This window comes from Kuraishia capsulata, genomic scaffold (genome assembly GCF_000576695.1).
Source record: "Kuraishia capsulata CBS 1993 genomic scaffold, Kuraishia_capsulata_scaffold_1, whole genome shotgun sequence".
NCBI classification, from domain to species: Eukaryota; Fungi; Ascomycota; class Pichiomycetes; order Pichiales; family Pichiaceae; genus Kuraishia; species Kuraishia capsulata.
The window spans coordinates 1,099,420-1,117,850 of record NW_019172950.1 but is presented as its reverse complement, the minus strand read 5'-3'; the positions used below and the strand labels follow the sequence as shown (position 1 = coordinate 1,117,850).

The 18,431-nt window shown below is 45.5% G+C and overlaps 11 protein-coding genes across 11 annotated transcripts; 6 read left to right on the top strand and 5 right to left on the bottom strand.

The window, feature by feature from the left end:
• Nucleotides 1–136: 136 nt before the first annotated feature.
• KUCA_T00000606001 (uncharacterized protein) lies at nt 137–1,852 on the top strand (the record flags this gene model as incomplete). Its single annotated transcript, XM_022605161.1, has 1 exon — nt 137–1,852. One exon carries the CDS (start codon nt 137–139, stop codon nt 1,850–1,852), a length of 1,716 nt encoding a protein of 571 aa, XP_022456657.1.
• A 203-nt stretch (nt 1,853–2,055) lies between these two features.
• KUCA_T00000605001 (uncharacterized protein) lies at nt 2,056–2,151 on the bottom strand (the record flags this gene model as incomplete). The annotated part of the gene is made up of 1 exon (XM_022605160.1): nt 2,056–2,151. One exon carries the CDS (start codon nt 2,149–2,151, stop codon nt 2,056–2,058), a length of 96 nt encoding a protein of 31 aa, XP_022456656.1.
• Nucleotides 2,152–2,717: 566 nt separating this feature from the next.
• Nucleotides 2,718–4,070, top strand: KUCA_T00000604001 (uncharacterized protein; the record flags this gene model as incomplete). The annotated part of the gene is made up of 3 exons (XM_022605159.1): nt 2,718–2,780; nt 2,861–2,948; nt 3,004–4,070. 3 exons carry the CDS (start codon nt 2,718–2,720, stop codon nt 4,068–4,070), a joined length of 1,218 nt encoding a protein of 405 aa, XP_022456655.1.
• Nucleotides 4,071–4,185: 115 nt separating this feature from the next.
• Nucleotides 4,186–5,394, bottom strand: KUCA_T00000603001 (uncharacterized protein; the record flags this gene model as incomplete). Its single annotated transcript, XM_022605158.1, has 1 exon — nt 4,186–5,394. The coding sequence occupies one exon, from the start codon at nt 5,392–5,394 to the stop codon at nt 4,186–4,188; it is 1,209 nt and encodes a 402-aa protein (XP_022456654.1).
• A 1,192-nt stretch (nt 5,395–6,586) lies between these two features.
• On the top strand, nt 6,587–8,116 carry KUCA_T00000602001 (uncharacterized protein; the record flags this gene model as incomplete). Its single annotated transcript, XM_022605157.1, has 2 exons — nt 6,587–6,616; nt 6,695–8,116. The coding sequence occupies 2 exons, from the start codon at nt 6,587–6,589 to the stop codon at nt 8,114–8,116; spliced, it is 1,452 nt and encodes a 483-aa protein (XP_022456653.1).
• A 626-nt stretch (nt 8,117–8,742) lies between these two features.
• KUCA_T00000601001 (uncharacterized protein) lies at nt 8,743–9,816 on the top strand (the record flags this gene model as incomplete). The annotated part of the gene is made up of 1 exon (XM_022605156.1): nt 8,743–9,816. One exon carries the CDS (start codon nt 8,743–8,745, stop codon nt 9,814–9,816), a length of 1,074 nt encoding a protein of 357 aa, XP_022456652.1.
• Nucleotides 9,817–10,078: 262 nt separating this feature from the next.
• KUCA_T00000600001 (uncharacterized protein) lies at nt 10,079–12,052 on the bottom strand (the record flags this gene model as incomplete). Its single annotated transcript, XM_022605155.1, has 1 exon — nt 10,079–12,052. One exon carries the CDS (start codon nt 12,050–12,052, stop codon nt 10,079–10,081), a length of 1,974 nt encoding a protein of 657 aa, XP_022456651.1.
• Nucleotides 12,053–12,829: 777 nt separating this feature from the next.
• KUCA_T00000599001 (uncharacterized protein) lies at nt 12,830–13,612 on the bottom strand (the record flags this gene model as incomplete). Its single annotated transcript, XM_022605154.1, has 2 exons — nt 12,830–13,489; nt 13,544–13,612. The coding sequence occupies 2 exons, from the start codon at nt 13,610–13,612 to the stop codon at nt 12,830–12,832; spliced, it is 729 nt and encodes a 242-aa protein (XP_022456650.1).
• Nucleotides 13,613–13,862: 250 nt separating this feature from the next.
• KUCA_T00000598001 (uncharacterized protein) lies at nt 13,863–15,389 on the top strand (the record flags this gene model as incomplete). Its single annotated transcript, XM_022605153.1, has 1 exon — nt 13,863–15,389. One exon carries the CDS (start codon nt 13,863–13,865, stop codon nt 15,387–15,389), a length of 1,527 nt encoding a protein of 508 aa, XP_022456649.1.
• Nucleotides 15,390–15,637: 248 nt separating this feature from the next.
• KUCA_T00000597001 (uncharacterized protein) lies at nt 15,638–16,318 on the top strand (the record flags this gene model as incomplete). Its single annotated transcript, XM_022605151.1, has 1 exon — nt 15,638–16,318. One exon carries the CDS (start codon nt 15,638–15,640, stop codon nt 16,316–16,318), a length of 681 nt encoding a protein of 226 aa, XP_022456648.1.
• A 62-nt stretch (nt 16,319–16,380) lies between these two features.
• KUCA_T00000596001 (uncharacterized protein) lies at nt 16,381–18,364 on the bottom strand (the record flags this gene model as incomplete). The annotated part of the gene is made up of 2 exons (XM_022605150.1): nt 16,381–18,288; nt 18,341–18,364. The coding sequence occupies 2 exons, from the start codon at nt 18,362–18,364 to the stop codon at nt 16,381–16,383; spliced, it is 1,932 nt and encodes a 643-aa protein (XP_022456647.1).
• Nucleotides 18,365–18,431: the final 67 nt, after the last annotated feature.

Below are 18,431 nucleotides of genomic sequence, written 5' to 3'. Positions count from 1 at the left end.
TGGTTGCTTTCAGACGCCACAGTTGACAGCTTTAATGCCCGTGCGGCCGATGGATGGCTTTTTTTTCTTATTCTAAAAAAAATTCTGTCACAATGCTGTCAACGCCTAAAGAAGTCAGTTGAATAAGACTCAAGACATGTCAAAATCACCGCGAAAAGCAGCAGAAGAAGATCTTTTACTGGCATCCGAGGTGGTCACTTATGGTGGGTCTAGTGAAGCCGCACTGGAAGAGCGACTGCAGTCCTCTGAACAATCAGAACAGGCTCTGGAAGCCTCAAGCAGCTCTCAGAACAATGGAGAACACAATGAGAGTATTCTGTCAATTCCTGGACTGTTTGGAATTGAATCTGCACTATTTCTGGGTATTTTTCTGGGTAGTTTCGACGGGACAGTAACTTCGTCGTCTTATCCGACCATTGCCAATGAGTTCAAGGCCGTTGATCTTGGGTCTATGATCACGGTCTCGTACCTTATTACGGTGTGTTCGTTCCAGAGTCTTTATGGGTCCTTCTCTGATGTTTTTGGCAGGAGATACTGTCTTTTTTTCGCTAATGTGGTGTTTTTGGTGGGACTTTGTGGGTGCTCAGTAGCAAAGTCCATGAACTCGCTGTTTCTGTGGAGAGCCATCACCGGTATTGGTGGGGCCGGTCTCATAACTCTCACCACAATCGTCAATTCGGATATCGTGCCGAGGAGCAAACGTGGTCTTTTCCAGGGAATCCAGAATGTATTTATGAGTTTGGGAAATATTGCTGGAGCTTCGCTGGGAGGCTTCATCTGTGACCGCTTTGGCTGGAGATACTGTTTCATTGTACAGGTCCCGGTAACGATCCTGGCGACGATATTGGCATATTTATTTGTCAAGGATCAAGATATGTCCAGCTACACTGGCCGCAAGCTCGAAAGGGTAGATATTTCAGGGTCCTTTCTGTTGGTGATTGGGCTGGCAGTACAACTGTCTTCGTTGTATGCAAGCACTTTGTTCAGGTTTGCAATTGGCTTTGGGGTCAGTGCCTTAGTACTGAGTGCGTTTCTGTATAACGAATATCTTGATTACGTTAGCCGTGATATCCACCACAAAATCTCGATCATTCCATTCGAGACCCTCAAGGGAGGCTCCATCAAGCTGCTTCTTACGGCCGCCGGATTGGCTGGATTTGTCAATTTCTCTTACCTTTTCATTCTTCCGTTGCTATTCCAGGTTGAGGTTGGAGATTCGGCAACTAAAGCCGGATTCAGACTGGCCATTCCAGCTACTTTCACTGCGGTCGGTTCGTTCATCAACGGCTACGCAATGAACAGAAACGTGGACAATTTGGTTATTCTTCTTCCTCTTGGTCTGGCAATTGTCTTGATTGGTAATTCTCTTGCACTTCTTATTGGTCACCAGACTCCAAGCTGGCTTATTGACCTGTTACTGACACCAACCAACTTGGGTCTTGGTCTGTGCTATCCGGCTCTTCTCTTCAGTTTCGTCTTCCAGTTCCCTCAGAATATGCATGCGACATCCACCACAACCTTGTTTCTGTTTCGAAGCATAGGACAGGTTTGGGGAGTGGCTGCGTCGTCGAGTGTGATCTCAAACGTTCTCAAGATCCATGCTACCAAGGCCTTGAAAAATTTGGGTGGCCTTTCTCTGGAAGAAGTCAAGACGATCGTTCAGAACTCGCTCAAATCGCTGAGTTATGTCAACGAGAGTCTACACGGTGAAGTGAAAGTTGCGGTAAAGGAAAGTTACAGCTATGCCATTAGAGCAGCCCAGCTGTTTACGGTGGTGGTATGTGCAGTTGCATTGGCTGTGTGTTTTATTCGTCTGATTATGAAAAGGACAAATCCTGCAATCAGATTCTAGAGTCCTGTATCTGATAGCTTTGTGAGTTTTATAAATAATGGGTTTTGTGATATAGCTTTGGAACTGTAGCCTTAGGATTCGTGGACCTTGACCTCTTGAGATCATGACCTCTTCACCCTCATGTCTACCCCTTCTTGCAAATTCTTGTTCAATAAACAAATTCATTCTTTTCCTTCTATACACATCTCAAGTCCTCAATTCCCTTACAAATACCGCTCCTCGGCAAACTCGGGCCTCAAATCTGAACGTCTAGGCGCCACCAGCGGATGTAGCTGACTCAAATACGTAATAGCCCACATCAAAAAGCACATGGCCAAGGTCAAGGACACCGTACTTCTCCAAACACTGTAACTGTTAGTATACGTCCAAGTAGAAAACCAACAAAACCGATAATCACACCAGCAAAAGTCCTACTTACGTCTGGTTTTCCTTAGGAGCAAACTTCCAAAATGTCACTCCTACTACTGCAGTAAGCACCAACATAAAAATGACAGTCCAGCTAAAGAATTTTAGATTAGCATTCTAGTTCAAACACCGATCTGTACCCCGGGGGTTGGCTGCTTCCAATTCAGTCATGCTCCTTTCATAGCATCCACCAAATACACAACCACACCACCGAGGCATCGTAACAATTGCACTTACCCGCTCATTATGGAACTATGCAACCAAAGATATAGCTCTGGATTCTGATGTCAAAGAAGATTGACACAGCTGTACTGCCAAACCAACGCAATGAAGGAGGCCATCTGTAAGGTAGTGTGCAGATTAGAGCTTAAATGGTTGGTGCACTCTATCTTCTCTATCTGCCACGGCTTGTCATATCCGTGGGTCTAAACTGTTTTGCTACCCTTTTCAAATCGTAAAGATGGGTCAAGCTAATCAGTTGCCTCCAGAGCTTCTGAAATGGCTGTACAGAGTGCTCCAGCCGGTAAGTTTATACAATGAAGCATTCCACAGCCCCAATTTCCCCACTCATTGATGATGACCATACTAACTAGCTGTTCACAGGAGTACCAGAACGCCATGTTGGTATACCAGGATGTCTCGTTGGTTCTCATGGTATTTTCAGCACTGAAGCCTCGTACGCGAGTATATGGTTAGTGTAATTTTGCTATTTGATCGCCTGGGTCTTCACTAACATGTCTTTCTAGATGACGAATATGGCCGGTCGCGACTGCTCCTGAACCTGTATGGTAGCATGGCATATACACAGAATGGAGCTCCATTTTCAGCCCCAATAGAAGTTTGGTTCCCTCAGGAGTACCCACGAGAGCCTCCTGTAGTTTATGTGGTGCCAAACTCCCAAACCTTGCTGAATCCCAACAACTGGATGGACCAGAACGGACGGATCTACCACCCTCTGCTGAGCAGCTGGTCCGCAACGTTTGGTTCCCAGACTTCGAACGAAGGAATTCAGCCGAACCAGAACAGGCTTTTGGTGCTTTTCAACACAATTCAGGAGTGTTTTGATAGACAATCACCAGTGTATGCTAGACCAGCTAGTTTGGCAACATCACCACCACCTCCACCACTTCCGCATCCAAAACCCGTCAAGGCTACTCCTACGGTGAAATCGCCACCTCCGCTTCCCACGAAAACTGTCCGATCGCCGGTTCAGTCGCCTTCTCCTGTTCTTTTCGCTACTCCCGTTAGACCTGCTACTCCCCAGGCGCAGCCAGTCCAACAGACTCTGCCTCCACCGGTGCCTGCGAATCCGGTAAGAGCCCAGGTATCCAGAGATTTGCCTGCAAAGCTTCAACAAATTCTTGAGAACGATGTGAGACCGTTTTTTGCAGGCGACATCATCTCTGTGCTTGACTCTGTTCAGCAAAAACTGTACGACCTACAAAACCGTCGTGATGCTCTGAAAAATGTTGCAGGTGCCTACGAAGACAAAGCGAAACAGAACGAGTCCATAGTTCAGAAAGCCGAGGATGAACTACAAAAGACAATCGAAAAGGCCAATTCCGCTCCGGAGCCGGATATCGACCGGGTCTTTGCCGCAGAGACAGTGGTTTACAACCAGCTGTACGATCTTGTGGCTACCAATGAGAGTATTTCAGATACTTTGTACGTTTTAGAACGCGCTCATGATGATGGTTCTGTGCCTTTCAATGCCTATATGAAACACGCAAGGGGATTGGCCAGAGAGCAGTTCATGGTGAAGGCACTTATGAATAAGATAGCAGATGTGTGTCAGTTGGACACTGTTGTTTAGATCGAAACAGTTCGAATAGCTACTAATGATTTCATTCTAATATCAGCTTCATTTCAATGATTGCTAGATATTCTACCAATCTCTTCATTTCTGTGTATCCCCTTTAGGCAACCCTTTAGGCAACCCTCTCAGCTCCACTTAATCTCACAGCAGCACCATACTTTTGCAATTTCGTCAGCAACGAATCACCATTCTTCAGCAACAGCTGGTATTGGTTATTCTTGTTGTCAGGTCTGTTTGTCTCGACTATGCCGTTGACTCTATCAATCACACAGTTGAGCTTATTGTTGGGAATGAACTTGCACAGGTCAGCATCCAAAAAGTCGGCTGGGATCTGGAAATGCTCAGCCATCGACTTGAGCGACAATGACTTGTACGATTCCAGAAGCTGGGCGTAAGCGCGAACACGGATCTCTCTCATGTAGTAGGACGCATGTGGAGCAAGGTACTTGTCCGTGACCAAGATTGTGTCGTTTGTCTCTAACAAGTTGGCAAAAAAGGTGTTGTATTCGCAAAAGTACAGTGACTTCACGAGCTTGAAAACCGGGTCCAACGTGTTGGTGGTGGTGGCAATGCTTAAAATCTCAGGGGACTCAATCAGCTTCTTGCGAATCTCCTGGCGTTCGAGCGAGATCGTGCCACAGACTAAAGCGTATTGTGCGATGCTTTCGTAGGTGGTCACCTCCGTGGACGTAAAGGTGGCCAGTGAGTCAATCAGCAACTTGGCAGCCTCTTCGAACATCCGCGTAGACATCAAATAGATCCCTAGATATGCCTTGTATCTGTTTCTACGCTCCCAATCACCCCCCTTCTCTATCAACGCGTTTGATTGGTCCAGGGTCTCCTTGACAAACTTCTTGTCGTCAAAGAAGAACCCAACACGTGCTATCGTAAGTAGCAGATCGATCTTAGAGCCCGTACTCGCTGCTAATTCGATTGCTTTGCGCAAGGTCGTGACTGCATTCTCACGATCTCCAATCTGAGCGTAATACTCTCCCAACTTCGTCCAGCCCCGCGCGATTTCGAGCTCGCCTTCGTCTTCTTCATCAACTTCAGCAATCTTGCGGGTAAGTTCCTCCACCTTGGAAGTGTTAATAGCGGCCAATGAGTCGTACAATGATTGATCAAACACCAGGCCGGTCAATTTGATCTCTTTGGCCAGATACAGATAGTATGGGGCCATGGCATTGGCTTCGATCGATTTCAACAGCTTCTCTAACAGCTCTGGGTGGCGATTGGACGCCACTAGGAACTGGATCTGTGATATCTCGAAATCAGGAATTCTCTCCACCCCGGAGGATGACGTGTTTGGATCTGAAGCCATTTTCGTTGAATGAAGGAAATGTACAACTGCCTCTGGACTACGTGGCGTTGGTGTTCAAAGAGGGTTAAGGTGTTAACAGCTTTGGAGCTGGCGATGAGGTTGGGGTTACCCTGACTTATGAGAATCTGGCTGAGAGTGCGGCTTGAGGTGGAGGGAATGGAGGAAAGTGGTTATTGAATTGGAGTTTTGCTGGTTTTTGCAAGGTTTCAAGGAGTTCCAAGAGGGATTGGGTATTAAAATTTTGGAAAATAAGCTCTTGGGGTGAAAATGATGAGAAACAGAAGCTTGAGAGAATACCATACTGGGGGCAGAAACCTAGCCAAATAGGCTCCATCCGAGATCCCAGCTGAGTCTGAGGGGATAATGTAGAATAGGGTTACTTGTATGTTTGAAATTAAATATTACAATGCAAGATTTCTGTTGCCCGAAATTGTTTCTGGACGGAATTGAGTAGGGATAATGACCATGACTGATACTTTTGGAGTGCACTGGGAAGGCAAGCACCGCAGCATGTATGAATAATTTAAGAAACCAGGATAATTGTCGTATTCTCATATGCAAAAGGTGGTTGAAAAATGCTCTATGAATTTTTAATCTGGTTCCAATATTTCCAGTAGCATCTATTTTTCCAACTTCATCTCTAAGATGAAATCTCTACGCGTACTATTTTGGTTAGAAATTTGAAAAATATCTGATTTCCATAAAAACCGAAGAACCAGAGTGGAAGTTTCATCTAAAGTTTAAGCTTTTCCTGCATTTTCATCTCAGATGATGAAGAGGTGTTCATAACTCATATACTATCGAATTACTTTCGAATATTAGTTCTTGCTGGGTTTATCGCTTTTCCCCTCTTTCCTTTGTTTCTCGATCACCCCCACCTGCTGATAAGCAATCAGCATCTTCATCATCAAGGTTCTACGCCAACTGATACTACAAACAACGGCATAATATTTACAACTTCACTTAATATAAACTTGGCTATCTTGTTTCCTATAATTTCCTACAATTTCTTACTATTTTCACCGAATTTAAGTCATCTCTCAAAGCGAGAGAATGGTCCGAGCCTCTGCCAATGTTCTGCAGGCAACTAAGCATGACCTCCGGAATTGCCAGCGCCGCGGACAACACTTGTTCTTCTTGTTCACCTTCTTTTGCACCAAAAAACACCAGATTTCAAGACAGAATAGTCATAATGGTGGCAGAAAACACTGAACTGGCAAAGGTGAGTGATTTAGAGGGTGGTAGCGCCATCCAACCGAAAAAGCGTTTCTCGAAAGTCTCTCCATACTAACATATGCAGTTCTCTCTCGACAATGTGTCGCCGGCACTTGAGAAGGCCTACAAAGAGATCGAAGACTTATTCACCATCTCGCCTGAGGTGCTGAAGACGATCACTGCTCATTTCATTACCGAGCTCCAGAAGGGTCTTGATCAGGAGGCTAATATCCCAATGATTCCAGGTTGGGTCCTTGACTTTCCAACTGGCCAGGAGACTGGAGACTATCTGGCGATCGATTTGGGTGGAACTAATTTGAGAGTCGTTCTTGTGACTTTGAAAGGAAACAGTGATTTCAGTTTCACCCATTCCAAATACTCTTTGCCTGCTACCATGAGAACGGCTGATGCCGACGATTTATGGGACTTCATTGCTGATTCTCTTGAGAAGTTCATCAAGGAGAAGTACCCTGGCGGATGTGCGTCAGATCTTCCTCTTGGATTCACCTTCTCTTACCCGGCGTCTCAAGATGCCATCAACATGGGTGTTTTGCAGAGATGGACCAAGGGATTTGACATCCACAACGTCGAAGGTCACGATGTCGTACCCATGCTGCAGAAGGCTCTAAAGGCCAGAAGCCTTCCAATTGAGGTGGTTGCTTTGATCAACGATACCACTGGAACTCTGGTCGCATCAATGTACTCTGATCCAGAAACCAAGATGGGATTGATCTTTGGTACAGGATGTAACGGTGCTTACTACGACTTTGTAGAGAATGTGCACAAGCTCAGTGGAGATCTCCCAACAGATATCCCTTCGGGAACTCCTATGGCGATCAACTGTGAATACGGAGCATTTGACAATGAGCGTGTGGTGTTGCCATTGACCAAGTACGATTTCAAGATCGATGAAGAGTCTCCAAGACCGGGACAACAGGCATACGAGAAGATGATTGCAGGATACTACCTTGGTGAGATTCTGAGATTGATTCTAGTCGATTTCTACAAAGCTGGACTTATATTTGCTGGCCAGGATGACTCAAAGCTCCAACAGGTATTTATCATGGATACCTCTGTGCCTTCACGGATCGAAGAAGAAGAAGCGGGTAATACAACCGTTATCGAGTCTATCTTTAAAGATGAGCTTAACATCTCTACCACTGCGGCCGAGAGAGCCATTATCCGTCGTCTGTGTATCCTGATTGGAACTAGAGCTGCCAGACTGTCTGTTTGTGGTGTTGCTGCTATTGCCCAGAAGATGGGCTACAAATCGGGCCATTGCGCTGCGGATGGGTCTGTCTTCAACAAATACCCTGGCTTTCAGCGCAGAGCTGCTGTGGCCCTTTCCGATATCTTCGGATGGTCTTGCAAACTAGAGGACAACCCAATAAAGCTTACTGCTGCCGAGGACGGTTCCGGCGTCGGTGCTGCAGTAATTGCGGCTTTGACTGAAAAGAGACTCAAGGCAGGTCTCTCGGTGGGAAAGAAGCACATTGTTTCGAAATGACTCCCGGGCCGGAAATTCAAAATGTAGCTAGCATTTGGTACAGTGGTAATGTCTAGCTCAAGAATTTGTCTGCCTCTTTCCAGTTTCTTCTCAGTTTTTTCCTGCTCTCCTTCCATCTTCAACATGTATTTATATAGACTGTTCAATCGAGCTTCAATATTTCAACGGCTACCTAATCTTAGTATTAACGTGCACCAACCAATTGACTATCCCCCTTTGGCTCCGGCCAGCTGGGAATGTCTGAAGCATTTCAACCATTAAACCACTGAACAAGCCGGAAAATCCGTCCAACAGGAAGAGATTGCTGGAATATTTTGAAATGGCGCAACCAATTGGTAAGTAAATATAGTGTCAATACTATGGATCTGGCGTGGTTTGCTTCGGGACTTGGCCCAGTGTTTGTGCCCTTGGTGATCGGAGGGGGTTAGCACAAGAGATGACAGATAGAACCGTTTGGGCCACAAAGAAGCGGAAAAAAGCTGGAAAATGATCCAGCACACCCAATCTATCTATATTAGGTTAGAATCACCGGTACTAACCATTTTTTCAAAGTTCTCGACCAAGGTACCGGTTTTGTCAAGATCGGCAGGGGAGGTACCAACTTCCCCGACCACACGTTTCCCTCGATGGTTGGAAGACCCATTTTGCGAGCCGAAGAACGGACCGGTGATGTGGAGATAAAAGATATAATGTGCGGCGATGAGGCGAGTGCAGTCCGGTCCTCATTGCAGATTTCATATCCAATGGAGAACGGAATCATCAAGAACTGGGAGGACATGGAGCATCTCTGGGATTATGCCTTCTACGAGCGCATGAAGGTAGACACTACGGGCCAAAAGGTGTTGCTGACCGAGCCTCCAATGAATCCACTTAAAAACCGTGAGCAGATGGTGAATGTGATGTTTGAGAAGTACAACTTTGGCGGGGTGTATGTAGCTATCCAGGCTGTGCTCGCTTTATACGCCCAAGGACTTTCTTCCGGTGTTGTTGTTGATTCTGGTGATGGTGTAACCCACATCGTGCCTGTTTATGAGAGTGTGGTGCTGAACCATCTCACCAAAAGACTGGATGTCGCTGGAAGAGACGTTACCCGTAATCTGATTAACCTATTGTTGAGAAGGGGTTATGCTTTCAACAGAACGGCAGACTTCGAGACGGTGAGACAGATCAAAGAGAAACTTTGCTATGTTTCGTATGATTTGGATTTTGACCTCAAATTGGCTAACGACACCACTACTCTCGTGGAGAGTTACGAATTGCCAGACGGAAGAGTGATAAAGGTGGGCAGTGAAAGATTTGAGGCTCCAGAGTGTTTGTTCCAACCATCTCTGGTTGACATCGAGCAGCCTGGAGTTGGTGAGGCTCTTTTCAACACTATCCAGGCTGCGGATCTCGACATCAAGTCTACTCTCTTCAAGGCCATTGTGCTTTCTGGTGGCTCCAGTATGTACCCGGGTCTTCCATCTAGATTGGAGAAGGAACTCAAACAGCAATGGTTCACCAAGGTGTTGCATGGAGACCCCACAAACCTCGACAAGTTCAAGGTTCGTATCGAGGATCCCCCAAGAAGAAGACATATGGTTTTCATCGGTGGTGCCGTTTTGGCAAGTATCATGAGCGACAAGGATCACATGTGGATTAGCAAGCAGGAGTGGGAGGAGCAGGGTCCACGGGTTCTTGAGAAGCTTGGTCCTAGGTGATGAACTTAACAATGCTCTATCCATGTTCATAAACGTTTAAATATGAAAAAAAAACAACAACACACAATTAGACTGTTGACATTATTGCTATTTTTCAAGAATACAGACTGATCGCTGTATTGAATACTAATTTGGCCTGTTGTGAAAATTCAGTACTGATTGTGCATACTTTTGTCAAAGAAAAAAAGTCAAGCGCTACTAAAGGACATCACCGCTCTTTGTTAAATGCAATCGTTCTGCATTTTCTTATTAATATACAAATTTACGTGTACCCATTATGATCCACAATCCTTCTCCACACGTCAGAGATAATCTGGTGTATTTTGTTAGGCTCCGCTGGATGCGATGCTCCGTACTCGACTGAGTTCTGGATCAGACCAGAAATGAAGTTCTGGCTGACAACTTTGGGCTTCAAAAAATCTCCATCTATGAGTTCTTGCGCAGTTGCTCTCTTGGAAGGATCTCTCGACAAACAGCTTTGCATTGCCTCGATTAAAGTCGTTGGTACAGCCAGACCGTTCACTTCGTTGGGGTAAGAAACCTGGACCTTCTTGTCGATGATGGCCATTAACCTGTCTTGACCCGAGTATCCGGCATATGGCGGCCTTCCATAAACCATCTGATAAATGATGCAACCGCATGACCAGATATCTGCTGGCTTTCCAACCTTCCAGAGTACTCCGGACTCTCTATCGATGCCTGTCAAAGTCTCAGGCGCCATGTAGTTGGGAGTGCCAATCTGAGACTCACGATGAACATTGACGGTGAAGTCAGGAATAGCATTAGAAATCCCAAAGTCTATAAGCTTCAAAACTCCCTTCACAAACAAAAAGTTGGCAGGCTTCAAGTCAGAATGAACAACCCCAGCGCTATGAACCGCCAATACGCATTGCATCATTTCGGCAGTGACGAATCGAAGAAACGAGATATCCAGAGGCATGTTTGACCGGTTGATCAGGACATGTGCGAGATCAACTTCACCACACTCCATAACCAAAGAAAGAGAACCATCACCTAGGAAGTAATCGAAAAGTTCAACAACGCGTTTGTCATTGCTCAAACTCTCCAGTATTTCGATCTCCCTCTTGAATACAGTAACCGCTTCCTTGTCAAACTCCTCAAAATCTACAACTTTGATGGCGAAAACCTGCGAAGACTTGTGTGTTCTTGCACGGTACACTTTGGAGGTTCCTCCTCTTCCGATCTGCTCCAAATAGAAATACTGCTTCCCATTCACGTAAATGGACTTAGCCTCATCTCTAGGCGCAGATCTTAGTTGTTCCTGGAAACTTCGTTCAAGAGTTTCCCTCTGATTTCTCAGTTCAAGCTTTAGCCTTTCTTCAAACTTTTTCTCCTGTTCCCACAAACTCTCCGGCTTTGGCTCTAGAGCAAATCTCGAGTTGAGTCTATTGCCTGAAAGAGGTGCCAGGGCTTTTCTAGATCTCTCTGGAGTATCGTAACATGGCACAGATCTGTGCTCATCATTCTCCTTATTCGAACTCAACCAGGAGCTCGAATTTCGGGAACGATCGTGTTCATTTCTCTGGCTCTTCATGAGCTCCAGCTTTTGCATTCTCAAATCCCTGGATATGTCTTTGAATGGGTGATTATCGTGCGAATCTGGTCTTCTATCTTCAATGTACTCTTTATGCAAAATGGGATCGCTCGCAATTCTCATGGCACCCGCTAAAGTTGGTTTGGCGACTCCATTTGCGAATCTGTGAACCGAAGGTACAACTGAGCCTAGAGGCGAGGACTGCCGTTTGGCTGCAGACTCAAGCGTCGGCGTTCTTGGCTCATGGGAAACAAAATGAACCTGTTGTCTTGGTTTGTTCACGGGTGAATAGTCCATGCTGTCCATGGGATCCTGCACTTCAATCTTCTTTCGCTGAACAGGCTGCTGCTGCCCCTTGGACGAGACGCGATTGGTCCACATGTTGGACTTTGTGTTCGTAGTAAAAGGCGTCGAATGTGTGTTTGGATTAATATTCGACTCCATGATATCGCGGTAGCTTGTAGCTGTAAAACTTGGCCTCTGAGACCCTGACTTATCAGGCGAGTGTTGTCGCTGAGAAGTGTCTTCATGAATCAGCGGCCTGCTGTTTATTTCGCCAAGCACCGTCCAAGCATAATCGCTCAATTTGGGCGGCTCAATAATTCCCGACTCATCGCCCGAGGAGCCGTACTCTTCGTTCGTGGCAGTCATATTAACGGATGATCCAATGAAGTGTTCCATCTCTTCATATCGAAGCGCGAGGTGAAGGTATGTTGGCGAGGTGAAGCGACTGATGGTTATCAAATGAGGGCGTCAATTTAGTTAAAAGAACAAGATTCTGAACCGGCAGCGACAACACTGGTGGAAATCTGTGTCTTTGCGATGGAAAACTATGTGATTTAAGGCGAATAAGGACTTGGTGTGAGCATAAAAAGTAAACACGGCTGGATTGGGGCTCACAACCATTTCTCAAACATCCCTGACACGTCTTCGAAAGAGTGCATTGGGTAGCATTTTGTAAAAAAAAAAACCAAAATGTGCGATTTCTTGATTGACCTGAAAATAAAAAAGGTACGGAGTCTCATTTATTCAAAAAAAGAAAACTGCGCCAGCCGGGAATCGAACCCGGGGCCTGACCATGGGAAGATCAGATTTTACCACTAAACCACTGGCGCATATTTTCAATTGAATTTTTTTTTTAGGCCAGCTGAGGGGATCGAGTGGGCTTTGTTTTTTCTGCATGTATCATACATTCGCCTACTCTAAGCGGACTGTAGTTTGTATGGATCTAAATTAAATACAAAATGATGGTAATTTCAGTAATTCACAAGAAAATAAGAGCCAATTGGTATGCTCTTTTGAGAGGGGTTCGCCCCGCGGAAGGTATTAGCCTCAACTTACTACGACCATAAGATCAGAACAGCTTATTCAATAAACTAACTGAATTGCAAAAGAGAAATCTATGGTAATCACAGACATATTGACGGCATCAAAAAGCTTCTTATAACACCCAAACAATCATTTTTCAGCGAAGAAAGTGATGGGCTTCTCACCTCTGACAACTTGCTGGATCTTATCTAGAATGTCTGCAAATGAGTCAAATTGAGTGAAAGGAATGCCTTCTCTTCTACAGTAGGTCACCAGGTCCCTTCCTCTCTTGGCAAATAACAAATGAGTCTCTCTAGCAGCACTCAAGTCAGATACACCATCACCACAGTAGAACAGGTCAGGCTTGCTCCCCTCGGGCAAACGTGCCAGATACTCCCTGATTGAACGAGACTTGTCGTGACCAAAACTGGAATCATCCTTGTAGACGATTTTCCAGGATTTGTCATCGTTGACTTGCACAGAGTTGGAAATGATTTCGATGTTCTCGACAGCCTCCACACCAACGAGTTTGGTTAAAAGGGCCTGAATGATAGGCTTCATTCCACTGGAAACAACCACCACAGGAATTCCCTGAGAATTGCACCATTCATAAGTCTTCTTGAATCCAGGGTCCAGTTCGATTTCCTTCAACAGATGCTCGATGCACTTGTCAAACGGAACATGGATGGACTCCAGCATCTCAGTAAATCCATCCCTAAATGAAAGAGTCTCGTCCAAGATTTTGTCATTGAGAACCTTTCTCTTCTCATAGCCCATTCCAAGTTTATCAGTAAGGTTATCGTTGGAATCCTATAACCAATATGTTAGTCTTGTAAAGTCCGGTAGATCCATACAGATACCTACCTGCAGAGTGACTGTTCCATCCCAGTCAGTGAACAGAATCGCCTTTGGAGCTCCACTTGATTGTGTCATATCTGGTATCTATCAAATGTATCAGTCTCTATGTTTATAAACAATCTAAATCGATTGAGTAGAAAAAAAAAACACCCTAAAGAAGACAGATGAAAAAGCCCGCGAAGCGTGCCAGATTTGGTGATGCCTGCTGGGGTGTCTGTCTTTACACGTGCAATCTGCGTCGTGTTCATTGCGGATCTTCCCAATAGGACTTCACTGTTTTACACGCGAAAATCTGTCAAAAATCGGCAGAAAAAGTATTGGGAGAATGGTTGCGTCTCTGGCAATTATTTCTGGAGGTACTTCGACCAATGAGCTGGTCAATATGTTTAGCAACATATCCGATAACGTCTCGTACATCCTGCCTATCAGTGATAACGGAGGCTCCACGTCTGAATTGTTACGTGTGATTGGTGGTCCAGCCATTGGAGATATTCGTTCGAGAATCACGCGATTAATTCCAGATGATTCTGCTTTTCTGCGGAACTTGTTGGCATATCGTTTACCTGCAAATCCAGCCGAGGCCAAGGTGGAGTGGAACTCCATAGTAGAGGGTAATCACAAGATATGGGATCCAGTGGATGCCCCCAAAAAGGAGATCGTCAGGGCTTTTCTTATTCACGTTCATACTGAACTTTTGAAGAGGTCGCGGAATTCCACCAAGGATTTCCGATTGGAATTGGCAAGTGTGGGCAACATGTTTCTGACTGGTGCCAGATTGTTCTGCGGCTCGTTGGACTCTGCGATTGAGCTAGTGTTGAGCCTGGCAAGGGTCAGCCCCGGTACACGCGTTCTGCCGTGTCTTAACACCAATTTCACATATCATATCAGTGCCTTGTTGAAGAACGGGAGTATTGTCACTGGTCAATCGCAAATTTCACACCCCACCAGCGACACAGGTGCGGCCACCATCAACTCCTGTGACGTACTGTCCCCACCGAAAGCCCTGTTTATTAGTCCAGTTGGTGAGTATGCATCAGTAGAGTCTCCAAAGGCTTTGGTTACGAATTCTCTTGGTTTGGGTTTGGGGTTTCCTCACGATAACGTTAATGAGAGTTTGCTCTACAGCAAGCTAATGGACCTGGAGGTGAGTGACACCGAATTAATACACAGCCACAATGGGACCAATAACTCAGAATCAGAAGAGGAAGGTGAGTATGCTACTCCGGCCTACACTCATCCGGATCTAAAGAAATCCCAACTGCACTTCAACAAGGATGACTCGATCCCACTCCCATCTGCGATCAGCAAAATCTTCTATATTTCGCCTTATGGAGAAGAGATATTTCCAGCCGGTCATCCGCGGGTTCTCAAGTGCTTGGGAGCAGCAGATGTTGTGATTTACTCCATTGGGTCCTTGATGACGAGTATCGTTCCTGTTCTGATTCTTCAGGGTGTTGGGGAGGCCATCATGAAGGAGGAGTCCCAAATACCGAAGAAAAAAGTTTTGCTCTTGAACGGTTCGCTTGATAGAGAAACGTCTTGGCTCGATGCGGGGGGATTTCTGGAGACGATTGCATCCTCTTTGAGGTATAGTATGACGGCCCAGAAGAAGAGACGGGCAAGTTCTGTTCCCAACCAAGGCCAAAGAGATCCGGCGAATTTGCGGGTTTCCTCGTTTGTCACTCACCTCGTTCATCTTGAGCCTTCCGAGAATATTCCAGTTGATAAAGCTCGAATTGAGAGCCTTGGTGTCAAATGCGTGGGAGTGAGGAACGAGAAAAACTACAATGACAGGTACGATCTGGATGATCTGGAGAGGAAGATTAAGGCCTTAATTGACGACCATGTGTAAATATATGTCTAAAAGAGTGATAATGACGTGATGACGCTTTGTTGAATATTTGTATATTTATCAAATTTTTGTTAATTTTTTGCTAATATTGACCGCCATTAGCTACTTCATGTACAAGGCAGTGCAGTTTTGCCCTGGCTCCCGATCTGGTTTGATTTCGAAGCCTCATCTGGTGGGCCTCGATACTGGTCTAAAATCCAATCCACAACACAATCTTCGACAAACACGAGTGCCGCTTTGGAACCAAAATGATCAAATTTAGCCTGATCACAGCATTATTTTTATCCCTTGCCTTTGCTCACGAAGACCCCAAGCAGGTGGGCACAGATTTGTACGAGTCCCCTCCAGAGGGCGTTTCGTGGCAGTCATGGCACATGAAGTCAGAACACGGTATCGATCAACATGACCCCGAGTCCGTGTTCAAACTTCACGACACGAGGAATGTGAATTCGCTGAGTGGAAATGACATTCTGAGAATGTATGGTCTGATGAGGGAAGAAGTCGTTGGCAAAGGAGACGGTATGGGATCTCATGATAGATCCGAAGGAATCAAGGAGGGAACTAAAGAGAGGATCCTGAGCACGGTAATGGGATTGATTGACAAAAACAACGACGGTGAAATTTCGTTCGAGGAGTGGAAAGAGTTCTCTGCTGCTGGCGGCGAGCTTCCGGATATGGGTGTTGGTGTTGGACATGAGCTCGGCTTCGAAGGTGAGTACGAGAGACATCATTGGCTCGAGCACCATGCTGAGAATGACCCTGAAGTATACATCCAGCACCCAGAAGATATAGAGCACGAACTGTTGCATCACGAGCACGAAGTTGAGCACGAAGCCGAGCACGAACAAGAGCATGAAGGTGTGGCTCAGACCAAAACAACTAAGTCGCAGATCATATTGGCAAATATACCAAAGAGATTTTTGGCCTAGAATGTATAGCCTAGAACCAAGAAAAATTCATCAGAAAATGCGAAGCGGGATACGCCTTTCGATCAGTTGTAACAGAGCTCTTTGAAGCACTTCGAACAAACTTCAGGAATGTGCGGCTGATGACGTTCGAACAATAGCCCTTGCTTGATGGTTTCACGGTCAAAGGAACGTTTCATCACAGCACATCCGACACATTGTGAAAAGTATGAAGAATTGGACTGGGTTGCGACATTATAGCCGTTAGTGATCATCTTGGACATTTCATCATGTGTGTAGGTGAGTTTGAACGTGGAAGTATTGGAGGCATAGGAGAGATCAGTATTGCTCAAGTAAACAATCAGAGGGGAAAGCCAGACATCCTCTTCTTCATAGGAACTGGTACTATTTGCTGTCAATGATGCGTTGCTCAACAAAGTGTATCCGCCTGTAATATTGCATCCAAAGAATACAGGCTTTTTGTTGTAACCTTTATCGCTCATCTCCTTATAGGATGGACTCAACGGGAATGTGGTATACTCCAACATCCTGTTTGTTTTTTTATTTGGAATTTTCATTGTAGTAAACTCCCATGTCTTGTTTCTTGAGTTGTACCTCTTCGAAGGTTTGATTAAAGAGGTTCCATTCGGCCAGTTTTCTGAGTCGTTACTAGAATCAACCGCAAATATCACGTCAACCTCTCGTGAACTCTGGGTGAAGGGAAAGAAAGGTATGTTTTGGCCATCTTCTCCTCCATCAACAAGCTTAAGAGTCTTGTCGCCGACAATAGAAGATGTTTGGTTGATGTGAGATAATCCTAAGAATGGGTTTGGCTCATAGAGAGCATAATCAGACTTCCCCGGTTTACCATCCCCAGAAAGGCTGAAAACGCTTAGTATGTCTTTGATTGCCATGAATGTCTCTTCTTCGGATGAGGAAGCAATCTGCCACAGATAGAGAAGCACACTGTTGAATAAGGAAGATGAAGTTCCCGTCACAAACCCAGCGTTGTCGAAACCCGAATAGCATATCCTCTGGCCTGTGCTGTTTTCAGAAGATGATAATTTTCCGTTGTATAATTCTGTTCCCAGATAACTAAGACGAGAGAATGCGTTGAGATATGGCTCCCAAGACCCGAACTCGTATGGATTAAACTCCATGAGCATGGAGTCCAAACTAGCACTGTTGGCGGCTCCGTTTTTGCAATTAGAAACTAGTATTGGAAGTGGGGCACCTCCTTGCTTGAAAGATTCCATTCTTGATATTCCGGAGAAGGTTCTACCCACAGTCTGTGGTGAGCGAGGAAAGATCTTCTTTGCCAGTGCTGCTCCCCAGTAATCAGTCAACGATACCTTGTATCCAGCGTGCTTTTTGGGTCTAACCTCAGCCATTATCTCCTTGTAGTACCGCAAAATTGACTTCTGGATATCGGTGTTGCTATCAGAATCCTGTTCTTTCAAAAGCTTGTTCATTATGCCCGCTAGCGAAGACTGTGCTTTTGTGTCTGACTTTGTATCACCTTTGTCCATGGTTCCTGAATCGGCAACGGGAGACTTCAGATTCATGATGTTGGTGCCGGATATTTCTACCTCAAAGTTTGGCACTCCCTCAAGTAAAGGCTCGTTGAGTAGCCACGAATCCATGTCTCGAAGCTTTACAACTGAAGCAAAGTCGTACATCATCAACGAAGACACTAGCCAACTACCGCCTGAAATTCCTGCTAAATACGTCGAAGCCTGTAGAATGCCACCTAGGCCCGAGCCTCGCGTAGAATTCACTGTTCTGTTATCAAAGGCAGCTAGGACTCCAGCCCCCACCAACATAGATCGATAACCTCCCCCAGAAACAGCTATTGCAATTTGGGGTACTGAGCTGTTGAGCACATCCTTATACTTCAAGCCGGGTATAGCGAGGCGCTCAAAAAGTGCTGATAAGGCATTGGCTGTTACAACTTGCTTTTTTCTTAGAAACGCCTTTTCCTGGGGTGAAATCGTCTAAATATGTGAGTATCTAGCGCCGACAAAGACATAAAAAACAGCTACTTACTTCTGCTCTTCTCACGAAAGTCATATTGACGGGACATTCAACAGCAAAGGGGGCGTAAGAGCTTTGGCGGTGCATCCGGCTCCGGATGACT